Below are 21,688 nucleotides of genomic sequence, written 5' to 3' on the forward strand. Positions count from 1 at the left end.
AAGAAAAACAGGCCAGATTTTACATTTATCATATAAATGAAAAATCGAAATCCAAAAGAAACTTCAACTTTTTGTCCCTGAGGGGAAATTTGTTTTGCTGCCAGGTGAAAAGAAGAAATATGTTGAAAACGCAGGCACTTAGACTCAGACATTAAAAACAACATAAAAACATTGATACAAGAGTTCATAAAGTGACAACAGGACACAGAGAATATATAAAATCGTCCATAAAACCATTATTAAAACCAGAGTAAAACCCATCATAGGTCATCAGTGTCATCATTAGAAGGCAGCAGTTTGATGGCCTGAGTTATAAAATAAAGTTTCAAGCATGTATGAAAGTAACAGTCGCTTTAAAACAACATGCGGGCTTCAGACAAGGAAGAGGATTGCACCGACCGGATCTTTACACCAAGGAACATCATTGAGAAATGCTCGGAGTGGATCAATCCATTTGACATCAGCTTCATTGAAAGCTTTTGATAGCTTACACTGTGACACCCTGTTGAAGATCATGCAATCCTATGGAGTCAGAATTGACATTTAGGACTAAACTGTTTACTATTTGGGTCATTTAGTCATATTCTGAGATCAAATCTTATCTTCCTCCTACTTTGATCTCACCCAGGGTCCATCCCCCCGACAGCAGCTTTGACACACACGCGTAGGAGGCGAGAACGTGGAGAGAGAACAAATAGTATGAAACGTTTCTTCATAACCTTTAAAAATGAACTTGTGACTTTTCACTGAGTCACTTACACAACATCAACAATTTGTAACAATGCTCAAAGTTACATTTAGTCTACATGACCGGCCCTGTGATTGTAACGTCTAATTAAACAAAAGTTCACCGTCTTGAGCTGCCTTTGACTCATAAAGCACTTCACCTGCAGGTGCTGCTGATAGGTCTGATGACACTCATTTCAGATCTGTGATTGTGCATCTGTCTCGAGCTTCATGCTGTGGTATCTTTGACAGCAGCAGCATCCCCTAGAGCTCAATTTCAATTACGATTTTGTCTTCCCATGATCTTGAAAATACGATCATCAGATTAAACAATTACATGTTGCTCTTGTTTTGGCCGTAGGTTTAGGATCAATGAATGCACAAGCTTCAGATCTTGTAAAATCAAAGTAATCAGGATCCAAAAATCAATCAAAATAATCATAATTATGATTTTTGCCATGATTGAGCAGCCCTACCTAGAGCCATTACACACAGACTGCATGCACAGGGTTCTCAGAAAACTGATGATGATATCAAACATACTTTCATTGTAGATTGGGTTTAGAGTGACATGAAAAGATCAATGCATTCCACAATGGTCATCTTTGGAAGATTAGACCAATCTTTATTCCAGAAAAGCTCTTCAACAACGGCTTTCACAGAATAATAAGCTGTCATAATGTGGTGGTGGGAATCAAACACTGAAGGCTCACACTTGGACATGTCCTCAGAGTGGACCAGGACTGCATCCCTAAAGTAACTTTGACATGAACCCGGTCTGGATAGAGAAAACAAGGGAGGCCAAAAACAACCTGGCGGAAAACTGTGACATCAGAACGGAAACGGGCTAACCTACCATAGAGCGAGACACAACATGCTGCACAGGTTGGATCAAAAGGAAGCAGATAGCTGAAGCCTAAAACGACGGTAGGATAAAAGTGAAAGTACTCCAGTAAAGGTTACGTTAGTATGATACGGGACTAAATCTAGTTACTTTATACCACTGGCAGCAATAACACGTGAATTTAGAGTTTAGCCAAAAATAGATCTTAAAAAACAAAAAAAGCATTTCAGTCGTAGATGACACACAGAAAGCATCTATTTGTTCAAATGTGAGCGTGGCTTTTCCTCTGTGGTGTCTCTCAGACCTCCAATGACTGGCAAAGCCTCGCTGTGGTTGAGCTCGCTCCAGCAAAATAACTGTAGCTTATGTCTCTGCAAATCCTAAATCATTAGGCAACTCCCAGCCAATTTAAATCTTAGCTTCTGGCAGATAGAGTTTGTGCAAAAAATGGAGATAAAACATTCAGCCAATTATCCTTTTTCGAAAAATCTGTGCTTTAGAAATACAACCTAAATCCCGGTGAACGACAACTGCAACATACAACATCTTAAATCTATTTTTGAACAATCAGCACTCTCCATGAAGGGCTGTAAACTGTTAAACACATGACTAAAGAAAATCAAATAAATCCCAGGTATAAAATCTTTCCCAGCACAGCTAAAACAGAGCTCTTCTCATTTATAGCTTATTGTAGTTTAAAATGATTTATTAATTGTGTTGTGTATAAAATGTGCGTATTTTGGTTTGTGCATTTCATTTATATCTTAGGATAATTATCGCTGTATATTAAGTTAAACTGCATGTGAAGGCCTAACAAGAGGTATAAACCATAGACTCTAAATATTAGTGGACAAAGCCTGAGTGACGTCAGCCATCTGTTATGGCAGGGGGCTCTGGAGACTCATCGGCAGCCGCCATGCTGGAAATGCTGTCTCAGCCTAACTGTCAGTCAACCTAACGACAGGCTGAGAGCTGGAGCTGATGTGGGGTTTAAGACTCTTGACAAACCGTTACATCGCCCCCACCTGTCAATCATGTCAGCCTCAAGCGGACACTCGATAAACTGCAGGATTTTGCACTTCCACATTGGCTTAATTTTTCAAGATCGGAGGTTGCCGTTTGGTTTAAACCTTAAACCAGCAAAAGAAATAAACTTTCTGCATTACATCAGTTTAAAGCTCTATTGCAGCACTATTACTTCTATTACTATTGTTTAATTGCATCTGTTGAAAAAATAAGGACTTGAATCATACAACCCCTAAAGACAAACAAAATAAGAGTAATTGCTCTTGAACACTATCAGCGGTAAGCTACTGTTAACCAACTAAAATTAAGATAAAAAACATTATGTAGTTGCAGGTGATGATACATTTTAATATAAAATATCAATACAAATGTGATAAGATTTTTTTATCATGGAATACAAACGTTTGAGTGTGTCAGTAGTTTGACAAAAAGAATATACTTTTTATCCATTCACAAGCTCTCAGAGTACAAGATGTAGCAGAAAGAAACGCTGACTAGACCTTGAAATAAATACGAAGTATCACTTCTGCACCCACTCATTTCCAGCATCCAGCACTGGTACAACAATATATGCAGCCACAAGAGCAATGAAGCAGAGATGTCTAAATACAGGCTCTGGGTGTACTAAATTTAAAAAGCAGCAACAAAATTACACAACAGCGTGAGTGAATAAGTGAGCAATCTTCGTCTTTTCCCCTCGTCCTCCTTCACTATGCGAAAGCACAGAGCGCCAGGCTGTAATTTGGACAGAGCTTTGTACATTTGGTATTGATATCAGTCGTTACGGGTGCATTTGCCAGCAGAGTCAATCACAACTCTGAAACTCATCAGTAAAACTTTAAACAACTTTAAAATTGAATTTAAAGCAAAGATTATTTTCTGTCAGTATAGCAGGTGAAAGTGTTGCAACATTAGGTCAAGTGAAAAGCTAGCCAGGTGCTGACAATGGCTAAATTGTTCTGTGTAAAACACAGAGAGAGACCATGCATGCATTTCTCAAAAGCTACAATGACTGCTGTTATATTTAGCAAGGGAAGGAAACACTTTATAGTAGTATGTCTGGAAAAGCCACACGAAGCTACGGTATGGTGTTACATTACTGACCAGGCAAAGAAAAGCCAAAGCCATAACTTGACCTGAAGATTGAGAAGGGCCGATTACACCACCTTAAGATCACAATAGATCACACCCTGCAGCTCTGATAAGTAAATATCTCTGTGTTTTTAAAACAGGGCATTTCAGTCAGAGGTCAGACCTAAGCATGTGGAGTAACAATCTCAATTCATGCAGGAAAACACAACTGGCCTTGAGTGAGATCATGCTGTCAGGGGAAATGAAATAAGATGTGCAGCTGTGGTTTCAGCTCAGTCTCCGAGGTAGACACAGAAAATATGGAGACGTGCTGATATGTATGCAGGGTGTGAGGAAAACTGGGGTCCATTTAACAACCCAGGAATTTCAGATTTGTTCTTTCCGTTTTTAAGTGAGTGGTAGGCAAAAATAGTGTACTGTGGCAAATTCATAGGTTCCAAACAACATGTTTTTTCCTTTTATAACTGGACTGACAAGGAGAGAGGTTCTCCATGCATGGATCCATGTGTCAACTTCCCCAAGGATTTTACAAGAGGCCATTGTAATGTTTCTCTGGTTTCTGGTCTGTTTCTGTGGGAACTACATGTTTACATTCACATGTCGACGGCTGCATTTAAATCTTTGCAGAGAAGTTCCAATGTGGGGAAAGATGTGGGATCAAAAAAGGATAAAAGAAGCCACTTTCACAAATGCACTGCACTCGTGAATATGTCAGGATATTACCCAGAGCCAGTGAGAAGGCCAACTTTCACCTGCTAGCAGCTGGCAGCAAGTAATCGTATGATCCATTCACAGCCATTCACAGTGAGAAAGGTAACATGTTGATGACACTATCCAAGTTGCACTATGATCAGCTGCTTCATAGCTTGTTGCCTCAGTTGTATGAATATTGTTTTTTCTTCCTCTATTTATAAACTGTAGTAACATCAACTCAACAAAGTCATCAATATGCAAGAGTCCTCCCCTCAATACTGGACTCTCTATCCAGATGCCTCTCCTCGCCTCAACTCAAGTTTTGCCATTAAAGTTTTGCCAACATATAATCTGGTATATTTACATAGGTTCATTCATAGGTTAGGTTCATTAATGTGCACTGTCCCTATTTTAAATAAATAAACAAAATACATAATTTTAAGGATGCCAATAACAAATGCAACCACTTGGTTTAATATTGTTTAGGACCATTGTTTCAAAAGTTGTACCTCTTTCACCCTCTCAAATGGCACCATATAGAAAGACTCTTACAAACACAACCAGAAACAAAACATTTCTACACGTTTCTACATGGAGTGCTAAGCTGATGGTCTTGTGGTGGCGAGTCTGGTGTGTTGATAAAAGGGGGTGCTAAATTGGGAGGAGCCGCGAAAAGAGACTCCAAACTCTTCTGACACGAGAGGGATAGCAAAAGCCAGACCTCCATCTGTGATTGATCAGTGTGTTGGCTCATACAGTCGGTGTTTGTATGTGTGCTGGCGTATGGATGGGTGTGGGTGACTGGGAGGGATTTAGGAGAGATTTTGCCCACAAGATTTATGCTGGGTGTGTACTGGGAGTTATAAAAAGACTGGCAAAACAGAGCGGTTCTTATTGTGGTTGAAAGGACTGATACCAGCACTGGCCGGCATGATTACAAGATAAAGAGTGTGGGTATGTGAAAGTGTTAAATGTCTTGTTTATTGTCAAAGTTGCTGAACAATTAATCATTATTTTACACGTAAAGGAAGCTCCAACAAGTCTAGACGTCTTGTGAACAAGCCGACCAGTTTCCCTTTCATCCCCAGATTTCTTACTCATTCTCCATTCAATTTTTTCACATCCTCAAAGATCAATAGAAAAGTGAGTCACTACGGTTTTGGTTAAGTCCCCTTGGTTATTACATGAAGTGAAGAGTAAGGGAGAGTCATTTCAATTCAATTTCAAGTGAATTTGATCAGTACAGTATTCATATTTTCTTTTTTTAATGTTTATCTAAGAAGATCATCATTTATTTTAGTGCATGTAGAAAGATCAAAGTGTTTAAAGTGAAAACATTAACGTTTCAGAAAATAATCTTATTTCCATTTTGGCTGAGATTGAGAAGTGAAGTTTTTTTTTTAAATTAGCGAGTATTATAGGCCCCAGTGGGACGTTTTATTTGACCTGAGTTAAAATTACTCTTCCACAGTTTACAGTTTTTTAGCATAGCTAAACCATCTAACAGCTAGCTGTAACACACAGGTATCCGTATCCATAGGTAGTTGTACTAAAATAACTTTCTTAAAATTTTCCAACTTTGACCAAAAGGAAATCATGATTTTATGAGGTGTCTGTAGAAAACAATGTGTCATTCAATTTAGTTGGATATTTGAGAACATACTTTTTTTTGCCTTTTAGTTGAGAGTTAGAAATGATGAGTCTGTTGAATAAAGCTAGCTACCAGTTAGCTTAGCTAAGACTGTTTAACAGATGTAACAGCTGGCGAAGAAATTGTTTTCTTGGGTGTAAAAGTTTGAGAAGAAATAGATGCCAGTAGATTTCGTTTTGGACAATTTGGATTCTCTTGTTTTTAAGCTAAGCTTCACTTATTAGCTGTTAAAAACACATCCATAAGAAGTTGAATGATAGTTAATATTTAAGCTGAAGAAGTAACGATAACATTACTGGTGTCTGTTCGTTAAATTCAGTTGTTTAAGCAAAAGCTTGATATCGTGGGAAATCCTCCTGTAAGCTTTAATGATGAGAGTTAGACACAAAAACTATTTTGAGTATTCAAGTTTTAGTTTTGGTTTTATCTGGACGGAGTCAGGATAGCTCTTCCCATGTCTCCAACGAAGCTTAGCTAAACTAACATACTGGCATGCAAGCTTCAACAAACAGATGTAAAAAAAGGTGCCAGTTATATCATAGAGAAGCTCCACCAATGAGCAAAGATTAAATGTTGCACAACTAGTTTGAAGTTAATATCTTTTGGTTTATTTATCATCTTAAACAAAATAAAGCACGTACTAAGGACAGTTTCACAACCCTGTTAGACCCCCCCAAACTAACATATAACGCTTTGTAGGCCTGTAAAGTCAAGCTCTAATGTCATAATCTGTTTTTTCAACTATCTTAGTTTTACCCCTATAAATCATCACCCCTTTTGAAATCAATCTTTCCATTCACTCACCTCATACCATCAGTATGATGAGTGGGCAGAGGTTAAGGACATGGGGGGAGGGTCGCAGTTTCATATATGTATTAATGTTTAACTACAGACCCCAATGCCTCCCAACCTCTATTTTTCTTCCCTTCTTCTGCATTCAGGCTCTTTCAAACTGAACCTGAGTCAGACAGCTGTAATAACTCACTGACGGAGCCAGGGTCCACTCAACACCACAGTCCTATGGCGTGAGAAAGCATGCAGGCCTCCAGCAGCCTTGATAACACCTCGTCTGGGTATCAATCCCGCTCTGACTGTGCCACAAAACGTGGGATGGCCGCATCTCAGCTTAGCCTGAGTCCACTGGGAATAGCATGACTTCACAGGGATGTTTCAGTGTACTCAGAGGGCATTAATCAAGACTGCAAGGTCACCCTGCCCCCGACAACATGCATTCTGACCTTCAGTGAGTGGTACCTGCCATGGCACAAAGTTCTTTATCATTTCCATCAATCAACTGTACAATTCCTTGTATCATGGCAGGTGTCAGATAGGAAAAATAGATGACATCAGTGTCTGAGCCACGATAGAAGGTGAGTGTTAGGCACACAGGACTTATTGTAACCATGACAGCATGAAAAGACAGATGAGGAAGCTGACACATTTCTTCCTCAGACACACTCACGCCTCCCGCTAGCTTTTAATGAAGTCACTCAGTGCCTGTCTGCGCTCGGTTGCAAATCACTTCCTCTAAGCAAACTGAAATGGTGCCAGTGAAGGACATCTTTGTGGTTGAACTTGTGCAGACAGTAAAGAGCAACATAAACAATGATGGGAAAAGTTTGCCACATACTGTGTGAGCCGCCCTCCCTGTCTCCAAGCAAGGGAGGTGATTAGTATCCACCAGCTGCCCAAGACGTTCAAACTCCCAAAATAGCCACTTTTTGATGAAATCCAACATAAAGTCTGTGGAGCAGCTCAGTTATAGCAAAGCAACCCTTTTTCTGGACACCATCACAGCCAAAAGTACTGCGTGCCAAATTACTATGCAGCTCCTAAATATAAGTCCAAACTATGCAGGCTGAGTCAACTTGAAGTGTGCTGGCATGGTGCGTTCCAATCAGTATTCGTAATAATAAGAAAAACAGATTACTCGTTTTGAATTCGGGTTAAAGAATGTAATAAGCCTGATTTATCCTTACATCAAAGTTAAAGGCAGTTAAACTAAAATAGAAACACAGCGTCACAACCGAGCTGGTTAGCATCCCCTGCACTCCCAGAACAAAGGCAATTGTAAACCCTCTCCCATGGTGTCTGCTTAAACAAACACTGTCACAAGAACGAAGCCAGATTATTGCAGCATAAATATTTATTTCTCCAGGGAAATTGAAGGCAAACAAAGAAATATTGCCATGGTTTCATGAAGCTGCATGGCTTAGATTTGTGCTCTTAACAAAAAAAGAAATCTGGTAATTCACTTCAATAGATGGTGAATAATTCCTTTTAGGGTTTGAATATTATAATACATTGTTTGGGATTACTCAACAAGTTTTATTAACAGCCTCATTAGTGCTTTTGTATGATAGCCAAACAAACTTTTAACAACACTTATTTGGATTCAAGAAAATGCAAATATTTCAAATAAAAATATTTAAAAACCCCCACATGGCTGTGAAGTAAACTGCCACATTGATGACTTTACAAGGATGCAAGCTAATGTGATACACATTTTTCACTTAATAATCATTTGGAGATTCAGCTGCATTTCCCATGGAAAACTGGCACACCATCTTCCATAAAGCAGCAAAGAAAAATATGTTGTTCATAAAAGAAAGTTATTGTTCCTTTATAGAGCGCCCTGAGCCTGCATTTCAAACGTCCATAATCAGTTTGCTCTCTGGATGCCACATGCTCCATGAGGAAAACTTTAGGCGGGCTAATGAAAACCAAAACAGGCGTCTCTCCTTTTTCTGGTGGGTGCCCAGCTGCACAGGCCTCAGCCAGTGACAGATGCTCATCTTCTTACATAAGAGAGCACCAAAAATAGAGCTGATAGGTTTCATATGGGGGGGGGGGGGGGGGGGGGGGGCAGCTACTGTAGCCACAGGCACCACATTAGTCTCTTTCCTCTGATAAGGTTGCTGTCCCACACCCAAAAACTGGAAATGAAGTTCCTTTTCCAAGCATGGCTGACTCACATAGAAAGTGGAGAACGATTGGGATTAGAAGACACTGGGACACTGTATGGGCTGACACTTACCAGGACGTGGGTGAGGACAATCTTGATGAGTGGAGCTCCAGAGAGGTTGACTGACAGGGCCGGTGAAGGCTCCACTTTCAGAGAGATTAGAAAACTTGCTACTTGGATTTTGTGATCCTTGAAATCAGCTGCTTCATTTATCCTGCAGGATAGAGAGAAGAGGAAGGAAACGGACACAGAGAATATAATAAAAGTAAGGCGAGAAAAGAGGTCAAATAAACCAGAAAGCAAACACTGTAATGTGGCAACAAATCAACACATAAGTGTTACACATGGGCATAGAGAGGTGGCATTCATGTGTGACTTTAATCATCCGTCTATGTAAGCTATCACACTGACAACAGGCAGTGTTGCATCAAAACTTTTTCAAGATAAACTTATATGTGACATTGGAGTCATACAAGTGCCACCTCTCCTTAATGAAACAGGGAACAAGAGGATAGAAGATAGAGGTTGGGCAGCCTCAATAAAAACATGCAGTCACAAACATCTCCACATAATAAACATAATGTACTCTAACTTCTAGGAGTCAAAGAGGAAGGTTGCTTAATGGCTGTTATATCATGTTTAGTGAAAATAAACAATGCAGCAGAAGTGGAACAAGCTGGTCCATGATTAGACAATAAATGAGGAGGGGGGGCATCTAGGGCTAATAGCAGGGTGTATCAGTCAGTGGAGGCTGAGTGGTGAGATGAGAGATAGGCCAGAGGACAGATAAGGCTTTGGCTCCAGGCATCGACTGTTCTGAGGCGCAGGAAGCAGGGGCGCCTCAGCGCCAGAGGACCTGGTTCACCACACAGGAAGTTCAGAGCGAGAAGACTGTTTATTCCTTTTTTTTGTTTGAAGGATGTTTAGAATCTATTCCCTCAGAAAAAAACTTGTGAAATAAACAAAAATAGTGTGATTGCCTTGGACTGGATTACCAAAAATGTCAAGGTCACTTTTCTTCTTGTGTTGTCTCGTCTTCTTACCTGGTCCTAGCAGGGCTGATCTCTTTGTAGTAGCTGTGCATGTTGTGGTAGAAAAGGCCAACGATGGTGGTTTGAGCTGAGAAAAAGAAGACAACACACAATGTTTGAACATGACCGACATGGGCAGCAGGCTGGGAATGTAAAGCAGTCCTGTTAAAATGCTCACAAAGAAGAGAAGTTAATTAACGCCGTCCTGCCGCCGCACTCTGACACCGGCAGGCTAATAGGACGGCAGTATGCTCGCACAAGGGTGAAAGGGAGAAGGCTGCAGACCACATGGATGTTGGGAAATCTTATGAAACCTCTAGATGACTTCACCGGGAGAGCAGGAGGTCTGCTCCCCCTCCCCTAATCTGACCTATCATCCAGCTAGGTCCCACCTCAATACTGCAAGATAAACAGTGAAATTGGAGGAAATCCTTAATGGTCCTGTTCCTCCTTTCAAAGGGCCTCTACCCGAGCCCCGCTGACTGTGACAACAAAAAGCTTGCTGATGTCAAACAAATGTGCGGTGCGTTTGCTGCAGGGGAGATTTGAACCTTCCAAAATATAATTTCAACATTAAGACCTTCTGCAAGTCCCACAGGGGAGCTCAAGGTGGCCGGCTTGCTTGTACAACTCTCCTTAGGAAGAGAGAAAATAAGGAATAAAAGTCCCAATGCAGCTTGCTCCCTCCTTGATTAGTACATAAAAAAACTTTCCTTGGAGTGTTTCATACATCCAGGTATACTGAGCTATGCCTTAATTTGCTTCTGGCTCAAATGTGTCAAGCAATTTCATGTATTTGATTCCTCTTAAAAGCCTTATAATGGATTATTAAAATGGTTTATTCAACTAATTTTAAGGCAACACTGTATATTTAGCTGCCAGGGGGATCTGACCTGAACATAAAGTCAAACAAAGAGAGTTTTAATGACCAAAGTAATCACTGCCCTCCCTCACTCCGCTATGCGAGTCCATTCCTTTTAACGACAGAGGAAAGTGGAGAGAAAGTGCTCTCTCTCTCTGGTTTTGGATAAAAGGGTAACTGCCAACATTAAAGTCATAGCTGGATTTCTACGGTGCACCGTTAAACAAAAGCTCTCATGGCACTCTTGTCCTGCACTGTATGCTATGTTAGTAGTCTTAAATCTGAGTATAATAAATTAAGGGGCCAATAACAAGAGACTCCCAGCTGGACGATTTTGTCTTGGCAGAATCAGAGCAGGACTAATGTGCAGTATTTTCACACTCAACTTAGAGAGTCCATTACATTTTATACAGTGAATCCAATTTGTTCATCGCTACATGTCACTTCAGTTTGCACTATTTGCACTTACACTGCATGGTGAAAGCTTCTCCAGGTACGGAGATGTAGCTCTTTCCCAGTTCAGGGAAGCGGTAATGTGGAAGGTTGTAGTTCTGTGGGAATTTCATCAGAGAGTAATCTGTGGGGGTCAGAAGTTAGAAAAAGCAAGAAATGTTTAGAACTCATAGCATGAAGAACAAGCAACAGGAAATGTGTTTTTTATCAGGGGTGGACGAAGGTGGTTGAAGCCACCCTATAGGGAGAAAAACACAAGCAAACTTAGGGTAAAACTAAATATTATGCAAAATGACCCACACCAAACTTGAAGGGGTTGTTTTCTGTTTATCTGACCTGCATGTATCCTCTGCCTGTGAAAACGTATGACATAAGCATGTATTTCTACCCTCTAAGTGAGTCCACATAAACTAAAAACAGTGAGTCACTTTATGGAGAGCGGAGAGAGTACTGACCTGCAACAAAAGATGTTCCACCAAGGGAGATGAGAGAGTTCGGGGTGGGCTCCAGGTTAGTCACCATATGTTCCATCACTCTGTCCACAGTTTCAATCAGACCGCTGACCACAGGGATGGACTGCTACATGAAAGTTAAAAAAACAATTCATTGTTGCTGCTTTTCAAAGTCCAGTGCTGCCTCATGCTAACCTAAAAGGATGGTGTCACGTCTTATTAACTATTTTAAAATTCGATTTTTAAACCAAGGCTTCACAAACTTCAAATAGACACTGTGCATTCCAGTTTCCATTTCAAGAAAATGATGCAACTTTTTCAAAACAGTAACTCCCCTAGAGTTACAAAAACAACTACAACGGTAATGTATAATACATAAAGCTAGAGTTCTTCACAGTGTTTATCTGCTAAGCTAACTATGTCACAGTAGTTTGAGTAGAGAGGTGTCATAAAATCAGTGAATTTACATATTTATGTAAAATTCCTTTAGCATTAGCTAGCTATAGTTTATAGATAGGACCTACTGTCCCAGCTCTGTAAACAAGACCAACGGGACGGCATAACAATTGGTGCCACAATTTGTTACCAAGAGCTGATATACAACAACAAAAAATCTCTATAATCAAAACACAAGCAATCACAATATCTAAGGATTTCTTTAGCAATTCAATTGCCACCATTGTCAAATGATAATACATATATATTTTAAACTAAGTGTTGTCGGTCCGTCTCAGTGTGCTTTCTCTTGCTTTTCTTTGAGTGAATGAAAGGGGATGGTTGGAAATAAGAGACTTTGACAGATATGTACCATCTGGTTTAATCGTCTGAAGAGATCATTATATGATCTAACAGAAAATACAAGCATGTCTTTAATAGTTAAGCTTCAACCTCAACAGTTGCCTTTTGAAAGGATCCATCTTTTTAGTTTGGATGCTTCAAAAAACATAATCATGGCACCTTCATGTACAAAGTCAATGGGACGCCATGAGTTATTTTCCCCTCAGGTGTGGTCAAGACCTAATTGCACTCTGTGTTAATAATCAACTGACTAAATAGTGCTGTAGCAACAAAACTACTAAATGTATCTAACTGAGCCATTAGTTTCATGTGACTTGAACTTTTCATTATCTGTAGAAGAAGAATGAATTATATGTCCTCGTACGAGTGACATTGTCTCGTTTTAACATTTCCAAAAATGAATAATAATAATATATACTGCACAGCCATCTGCATCCTGAAATGTACGAGATATATGCAAAAGTCCAATTAGCGGCTGAAGTTTGAAAAGTGACGCTTTTTGACACTCAGCACAAATCGGATCAGAAAGATCATCGAAAAGGGGATTTACTGACACTAAATCCATCCCAGTTCTGCGTTCTCATACAAGCACATCTGTTTCAGCTTGTTCCTACAAAAACAAGCAGGCTTGTTCTGAGCACTCAATGTACTGAAACCACACACTCACTGAGAAAACTTGCTCTTGCTTTTCTTCTGGCAACAATGTGTTTGTATATAGGCGCCCGGAGATTGGACTGGGATGAGTGTAGAGTACAGGAAGCTACGAGTTTACCTTCAAAAATGTAACTCTAGTGTGTGTACTCTATAGTCAAGCTTACATTACTGGTATCAAACTATTTTCACCACCTTACTTGACCACATACTGTAATCCAGAGTGGGTCCGCTGCCCAGTCTTCATATTGTTGTTGGCATCACTTGTTCGAAATATGCAGCATTAAAATCTCATATGCAGAAATCTATTAAATGCCTTGGATTAAAGGATTCACCAAATTGCATACGTTGCATTAGGTAGAGTTTGAACATTGCACAACAGTGTGAACTCATTTACCTCTGGCACCACTGGAGAGGAGAGCACTTCTTCCACACTTTTGAGAAAAGCCTGAGTGGAAGAAAACAGACATCTAGGAACTGTTGCATCATACATATACACATGGGTGGGCATTGTGTTTGTGTGTGTCTGTGAACAGTTCTGTTTCAAGTGTTATATGTGTGTGTGCTCCAAGACCTGTGTGAGGTTGTTGGCAGTGTTGTGAGGAATGGTCCTATTTGGCATCCCCTTCGGGAAGCACAGCCCTGGCATGGCCTGTGACTCCTGAGAGCTTTGACCCTCCACCTGCTGACTGCTGTCGACAGGGGGGCTCACTTCAGTCGCTCTCTGGGGAGAAAACACATCAGGCAGTGAGTTCCAGCACACACAGGATGTTAGTGACTGATGCTGACCAATGCTGAGTTTGGGGACTACTCTGAAGGAGTCATTCTGTGTGGTGTGAAACAGCTGTCTCTTCTTTCCTTCACTCTCTTTATGTATCCGTTGTCCACCTCCAAAGTCCTTTAATAATCAGAATGACTCTATTCACATGTGCCCCCAAAATCCATGTTTTCTAGCTATTGTATCTTAAATCTATGCAAATGTGTCTTACCTTTTTCCAAAACAAATTTCCCTTTGGGGCAATAAAGTATATCTTATCTTATCTCATATATTTTTCATTTTAACATCTAATTTTTAAAGAGTACCTGGATGATTTACACGTTAAGAAATAGAAATGTAGGTACAGAGGTTGGAAATAACCACTAACAAATACTTCATTGTACTAAGTTAGTGTTCAGGTATCTGTGCTTTACTTGATTATTTATTTTCTCACCTCTTTTTTAACTTTAACCCCTTACAATTGATACAAATATGACTACCTCCTAAAGTTGTGGTGCTATCACAGACTATTACTCTCTACTACACGTAGAGCTGTTCAGGCTGTCTTTAGCCATTTGTTTACACATGCACTCCTGAAAATATCTAGATCATTTCAGGAGGACTGCTTCTAAAATATTCTCCTGACCTGGCTGTTCACATATGCCCCTCACAGCGGGTCTCAACTTTAAAAAACAGGCTTGTTACTCATGTTATTTTGCTAAATTTCCCAACATCAAGATCAATTTCAAATGAATGGATGGGACAAAGACATGAAGGAAGAATGTGTCTTGCCCACACAGTGTCATGAAGGAAGAATGTGTCTTTGTGTATTCGATTTTGTGTAATATGCACTACAAATGTAGCAAAAACAGACAAGAGAGAAACGTCATCTGCATAAAAGATACTTTCCCATATTGGAGCAAAATATATTTTCATTATCTTCTGTTTATTGTTTTTTTAAATTTGGCAAAAAGTCTTGGTGATTTTGGTTTAACAACCCCACATGTATAACTTAAGCTTTAGTTAGCTTTGCAGAGAAAATCTCTTTCAGGGGGTGTCTTTAACTTTTCTTACCGTTAAGAGCCTGTACTTATTCACTTCTACTTCAGTGAAGAAGTTCTTCTTCTTTTGTCTTTTTTCAGAAATATCTATACTGATACATGAGTAAAGAAGGTGTGCTCTTTGTCACCACTGTTTAGATATCTCATCTGTATTTCTAAATGAGCAAACCTTTCAGAGTCAGAGAAGACAGACTTACAGATGCTGGTGTAGTTGAAGTGACCTCTTTGGAGACTCTGGGTGTTGTGGCAGATACCATGGCCTGACCTAGAACATTAATTACAGAGGACTTTATTAGAGTTAGGTTAGGCACATCACTGATGACATACATTGTGTGACACTTTCTTGTTTGGATATCCCATGCTTGCTGTTTATGAAGCATCTTTATGATTTTGTTATTAGGTCCTTTGTTGAACTTGACCAGGCTCGGCTGCCGTGATGTAGCTGGGATTTATCACCATACAGCTGACTTTTTTATGAGGCCTCTGCACAGGGCCAAGTCATGAAACCAGATAGATTACAACCTGTACAAAACTGGGTAATAAGCTCCATACTGTAGAACAGCTAGCTTCTGTTCAAGATTAGGATACATTTTATGTCTTTGCTGTATTTTACTTAAACAGCATAAGCTACAGTAGCTACTAGAAAAGCTTTGTATATGGACATACATTAACCTTTCTTACTCTTCTTTGGTGCGATGCAACATTTGACATGTGTGCTCTGAAGAAGTTAACATGTTTAACCTGTAACCTCAACAGTAATGGTGTGAAGAACTGAACAAATATGAACTCTTTGTTTCATATATTGTGACCAGCTGAAGCTAGCAGAGCGTAGTTTATATACTTTTGGCATCTTGTCACTCACTAATCAGTGATTATTATATACTCGCTAAACAATTTACATTATAACAAGCTTTGAACATTACTCAGGGTGGCAATAAAGCTTCATTATATGAATTTTCACAAAACATGTCTCATAAATGTCAGTATGTTATCCTCCATTTAGGGTGCTCTAAAGTCCAAATGAGGTAAACAGCAAGAGAATAAAAGTGTGAGTATTTTGTCTTAGCGTGTTAAAACCTGTCAAAGTAAATCAAAATGATTCCCCGTGCAGCCTCTAAAATGCCTCTGCACTGTTATAAATACTTATAAGGCAGAACTATGTGAGACGTGCTACTTTTATGGTGGAAGGTCATGAAAATGTTTTGTACAATAGCCTTTCTGACAGGGAGCTGGAGTATATTTGTACGGTTTAGTATCTTTCCATTCGGCTTAAATGCTGTGGAAGGAATCGAATGAGGACACGGAAGGAAATGGCTTTTTAATCCTTCTTTCTTCAGAGCAGTCAATAGGAAGGAAGCATTGAAATAGATGTCCAGAAATGAGAGGAAATACTTTCCAGTAGAGCGTGATGTCTTACCCATGGCTGCACTGTAGTAGAGTAAGATGTCATGAGGTGAAAGAGCCCTTTCCCAGATGACAAACTCATCGAAAGCTCCTGTGACATAGTGACCGTATGCTCTGTCGTTTCCTGTTCCTATGACCAGGTCAGGGTAAGGGTCACCATAGTTCTCTGACACACTTCCATCTGTGTCACTCGTGGTGAAAGTCCCATTGATGTAGACCATCAGACCAGCGTTTTTTGTCCAGGTAAAAAGAATATGGGTCCAGTAAGGCCCTAAAAGAGGAAACAGACACAGTCAAAAATATACCAGTAATATATATTTACAAAGTTTAGCACTGAACTGAATAGAATAAATACAGGTAGATAAATGTGATATTAATTCAAACTTGAAGATTCAAAAACCAAGATTTTTTCTAAATCAATCAATGTTAATGCTTTTCTGAATCAGCAACTACTTGTCCATTTTTTTTACAGACATATTTACACTAGAAATTCTCAAATAGAAAGTTTTGTCCAGTTATATTCAGTTTACTGTCATTTATCTTAAAGAAAAGTGTTATAACATCACATTTATCCTGGCTTGAACCAAGAAATATTTGCTAATGCTAATTTGCTGTGATAGCATGCGAGCTAAAACACTAGTCGCTCTATATATATCCATAGCTTTAAGCCTTAACATTTACATCTAGCTTTAAGGTAAACATTAGCCTACTACCATGCATGAACATGCTAACAGTTAGCAGAAACATTGTTTACCGTCTAAGTTCAGCAAATTAGCATACTCACGTTTCTTAAATAAGCCTAAACACAAAGCTGAAAAGCTGATGCTAATAGGAATGGTATATTCCTTTTTTTCCAATAATGTGCTGGACCATTTGAATTTCTTACCTAATGTGTTTGATAAAAAAGTGAAGGTGCCACCAAAGTAAGTATCAATCTCCTTGTTAATGTTGGCATTAAAGTTGTCCTGGACTTTTTCTTTTTACCTTACGTGCAAATTTTCACTTCCCATGAGAAGTCAAGACTATCTGACCTTCTTCTGCCTGCTTTTATCCTGTCAGTTTTATATGACCAGGATCTTGCTCTCTCTTGTTTCTCCCAAGAAAATTGACAAAAATAGCAGTCCCAAAAGAGTAAACATCCACTGTCTGAAAACATGTCAAAACAACCAGAGCACCTCTCTTTTGTGTTTAGAATATAACCCATCTGTGCCAAAGACCAAACCCATCAAGACAGAAACTCCCCTGTAGCCTACCTCATTTTATAGAGATTTCTTTATGTAGAATGTAATATTTCTGGCCTTCTATTAAAATGTATTTTTTATCATAAGGCACCTCAGGGTTTACTCCTTCATGCTGTGAGCTTTTTCTCACACTTGCAGCAGAGAGAAAATTGTCCTGAAACTTCACTCTTTATGAAAACCAGATCACATTTGATCCTCTGTGACTGAACACTCCAATGCAAATTGAGTTATGCCGGCCCTTGAACACAACCCTCACTTAGTGCAGCAAAGACACAGATGACAAAAGTCATTTGAGAACAAAATACGGATCTGTAACAGTTTCACATAACGGTAAGCCTCATTTGTTTTTTCCCCATTTTGTCAAAACAGTTTACAAAATCTTTTAATCTCATTTTGTTACAGTTTTCATTCTCAGAGGCGAATAGAAAATATTAGTCACAGTCTGACTTGTATCAAGTTTCAAATTTCATGTAAACTTGACATTTAGTCTTCACAAAACATTATTGTTTTTTAAGAGGGAAATGGCTGCGTAGCATTACATGTCCGTGATAATTGTATGTTTTCTGAAACAGCAAATGATTTGATGAACTTTATCCCTGACTTGCCAAATCAACTCTCTGCACCTACATCTGATTTCATTTAACAAAACCATGACTACATAACTCACAACTTAAGTATAACAAAAAAATACACATTTCCAGGGAGAAAGTACATTCCTCATTATAGGAAACTAAACCAACATTCTGAAATATAAAGGCAAATTCATTCACAATACCTGGAACTCTGATGTTGGCCTTCCATCTGTGGTGGTTTCCTCGAGTGTAAAACTCCACATATCCTCCAAAGGGATTGGTGTAGACTGAGAAACCATTGGAGATAACTTTCCCTCCAGAGGCCACAGCAAAACGAGACTCTTGCTCGTGGTTTTTCCAAAAAAAGGAGAAGGTAATCCCTGGAGAATGAGGAAAAATCCCCTTGTATCCACCAAGACAAGACACTGAAAGATCTCTTTCCAATTTATGTTAAGCTAAAACGGCCGCGCACTTACCCTCAGGACCACACAAAGTGGGGTCACTAATGCAAGAGTTCTGGTAGCTTCCAAAGTGGAGAAAGGTACCACCGTTATCTCCATTCAGAAAGATGCCCTTGTTGACCATTCCTTCAACAATATCTGCAGAAAACCACAAATCATTGTCATGATTCCAATTAAAATAATGAGCAGAGATTGTTTGCCAAGAAGTCCACTCAGGTGCCAAAACGTATAAAATATCAAGTTCTCTGTGTACGTAATAAATCAAATTGTGCAAAGTCCCTTCACAGTCAATTAATCACAAATTGTCTTTGTAACTAATGAGCATAAGGCTTTTACAACTTGTCTAGTGTCTTGTAAAATAAATAACACAAGGCTTTTAAACAATTGAATTAAGTCTGATGTTTATCATTCCTGGTATTCACTAATGAACAAATTATTAAAAGGCAGAGAATGTCTTAACTTGTGCAACATGGACAAAAGAATGAGCAGATTGAGAAGTGTGCAATGGACAACGGAGAGCAATGGGTGATGCACTGATGAATTTCAGAGAGCAGAAAGTGATCCTCACCTACTGTCGCAGAAATGTTAGTGTAGGCAGAGTCATTGGTATACACATAAGAAGAGTTATGGGAGGAAGGGAGCACAGTGTGGTTGTGGATTCTGAGAGCTGGACAAAGACAGCGGAGAAAAACAGTGATTCACACCTAAACAGACACATAACAGAGGACACAGGTGAAAGGAGACAACAGGAGGGACGTGGTGCGCAGGTATGAGACAGAGTGATGCCGGGTGCACAATGGCAGCGCTCAGAGGTTCAGCTTTTTTTCCTCTTAACGCGAGGATTTCCCTAAGGTCAGAGTGACTCCACACATCATCTTCAAGTCTATACCTGATCCCTCTTCAATTTAACCATGTTTTAAATTACAATAACCAGTTTATTAATAACAACGTCTGTAAACTCAATGTTTTCTTAGCAAATTGAAATGTACTTGCAGTTTAATGATCAAGCCCTTAAATTTTCTCGAGTAGCATGAATACAGATGAATGGGATTTATGCTAAAATGCATAAAGCACTGGCTACTATGCAAATCAAGGCACCAAAAGTACAACACAATATATTAGCCTCCTCCAAAAAATAACTGGTATCTATTGCTTTTGGAGCAGCAAGACAAGAGTACATTTTAGACAAAATATCAGGTGACGTAAGCAAACAAACACTATGTGGTACTAGAGCTCTAATTTTGAGTTCAACTTTAGACTAAGCTTAACAAAATGTCATCAAACCAATGTTTTTCCATCACATGATATAGCCTATGAATGTTTTTCTTATGTATTTGAAGTCAAGATAATTAAAACTGTTGAATCTACAAAATACAAAATGTTTCAAGTTAGCTGCTGCTTGTTTTTTTTAAGGTAAGCATTCTTTCTGTGCAACTTGAAACAGGCCAGAAAACAATAAAAGCAATCATATGATGCTGAGAGTTACTCAGCACTGGCCGATAGGGAATGTAAGGAGTAAAAAATGTAGGCTATCAGAACATTACCTCTGCATTATAGAAATCTAAAATATTGCAGTTCTCTCACATACTGAATGTTCTGTTTTGCATCTCACAAAGCTTTGAACACCTCAACACATTTAAAAAAAAAAGCATGAGGAACGTTTGATGGTGCTGAGAAACAGCTTGAGATCATGCAGAGAACAATCAGACGAAGGTATTAAGTTGGTGCATTCCTGTGAGCTAATGCAGAATACTTAATGTGTGCACATACTTATGTTACTGCCGTTAACATAACCTGGTCTGTTTCCAATCTGGTCCCACAGTTCATGGATCCCGTCCACAGCATCAAGAGGCCAGTAATGTGAGGCTGTGGCTAACACCTGCAGGCCTGCAGCGAGAGTTCATGGGTAAACAAGCATCCAGAAGGGTTTTCCCCCAATCAGGCTCAGTCAAGAACACTACAAGTATTTTCCAGCAATACATTTGGGATTTTTAGGGGGATTAAAAGAGTGATAATAATGAAACTAATACTTGTAAAAGCTATTAAGACTGTACCGGACAATGAAAAGAGAAAATGATCTGATAACATCCCCTGATTTAAAAGTTAGCAGATGGTTAACTGCTCCAATAGCTGTACAATGTAATCTTATTTCAGATTGCTACTAGTAGTGTAAAAGCAGCACACAAACTACCTGGATGCTTCCCAGCCTGAACCACCTGAGCAAAGACCTAAAATAAAAAAGAAGTCAAATGTATTTTTAAAGAATGCTATGCAAAGGTTGATCAGACTGTAATAAGGGAGAAAGTTATCTTTTGTTTGACATCTTACCTTAATACAAGAAATAAACGCAGTTAAAACGTGAACTTTCAAGGGAAATTCCATAGCTCTTGGAAACTGAACCATAGAAAGCATTTAACTGTTAAATCCCGGAATAAAGATCAAGCCAGGAGGAGTCAGTCATTATTTCAGCACTTGCACACTCCTGATCAGTCCATGTGTCCAACTTTAGAGAAAATGATCAATAAAAATAAAAATATTGGAACAAAAATAATTGTAAAAAATGTATTCCTTTGGCATGAAACAAAATAAAAACTAAAGAAGGTTGCCTTATTGCCTTTATAAAATACAAATCTGAAAACTCAAAATTCACGTCCACTCAGAAAACTGTAATCCGTGATCTGTGTTCCTACGGTCAACTTGTGTCTCTGAGTTCCTCTGCATGCATCTGGAAACTGCGATGAGAGTAGAGGAGCTACGTGGAGGCGGACTGGTTTGTTGGACTGAACGTGGGAATTGCAAAACGTGATGTCATTTTCTGGATCTTCTAAAGAGGGGCGTTACAGCTGTGCGTAAATGGCATTGTTTGTGCGTAATTGGAGATTGCGCGTGGAATTAATTAGATCAGGATCTGCACGGTGCGATCCAAGTATTGTTTTTTGAACAAAAAT

General features: G+C 39.2%; 1 protein-coding gene across 2 annotated transcripts in view; it reads right to left on the reverse strand.

Annotated features, from left to right (window-relative positions):
• adgrd1 (adhesion G protein-coupled receptor D1) overlaps positions 1 to 21,510 on the reverse strand; it is a 34,573-nt gene extending 13,063 nt beyond the window's left edge. The window contains exons 1-14 of one of the 2 annotated variants that reach the window (XM_061037643.1): positions 21,069 to 21,510; positions 20,932 to 20,968; positions 20,511 to 20,627; positions 19,309 to 19,407; positions 18,756 to 18,878; positions 18,483 to 18,659; positions 16,480 to 16,737; positions 15,260 to 15,327; positions 13,819 to 13,968; positions 13,642 to 13,692; positions 11,799 to 11,922; positions 11,360 to 11,467; positions 10,041 to 10,116; positions 9,070 to 9,211 (exon numbers count right to left, since the gene is read on the reverse strand). In XM_061037643.1, coding sequence (XP_060893626.1) covers positions 9,070 to 9,211; positions 10,041 to 10,116; positions 11,360 to 11,467; positions 11,799 to 11,922; positions 13,642 to 13,692; positions 13,819 to 13,968; positions 15,260 to 15,327; positions 16,480 to 16,737; positions 18,483 to 18,659; positions 18,756 to 18,878; positions 19,309 to 19,407; positions 20,511 to 20,627; positions 20,932 to 20,968; positions 21,069 to 21,152 — 1,614 coding nt within the window. In that variant the 5' untranslated portion in view covers positions 21,153 to 21,510. The remainder of the gene's footprint in view (positions 1 to 9,069; positions 9,212 to 10,040; positions 10,117 to 11,359; positions 11,468 to 11,798; positions 11,923 to 13,641; positions 13,693 to 13,818; positions 13,969 to 15,259; positions 15,328 to 16,479; positions 16,738 to 18,482; positions 18,660 to 18,755; positions 18,879 to 19,308; positions 19,408 to 20,510; positions 20,628 to 20,931; positions 20,969 to 21,068) is intronic. The other variant, XM_061037644.1, reaches the window with a different exon arrangement.
• Positions 21,511 to 21,688: the final 178 nt, after the last annotated feature.

Source organism: Labrus mixtus, chromosome 5, assembly GCF_963584025.1.
Source record: "Labrus mixtus chromosome 5, fLabMix1.1, whole genome shotgun sequence".
Lineage (NCBI taxonomy): Eukaryota > Metazoa > Chordata > Actinopteri > Labriformes > Labridae > Labrus > Labrus mixtus.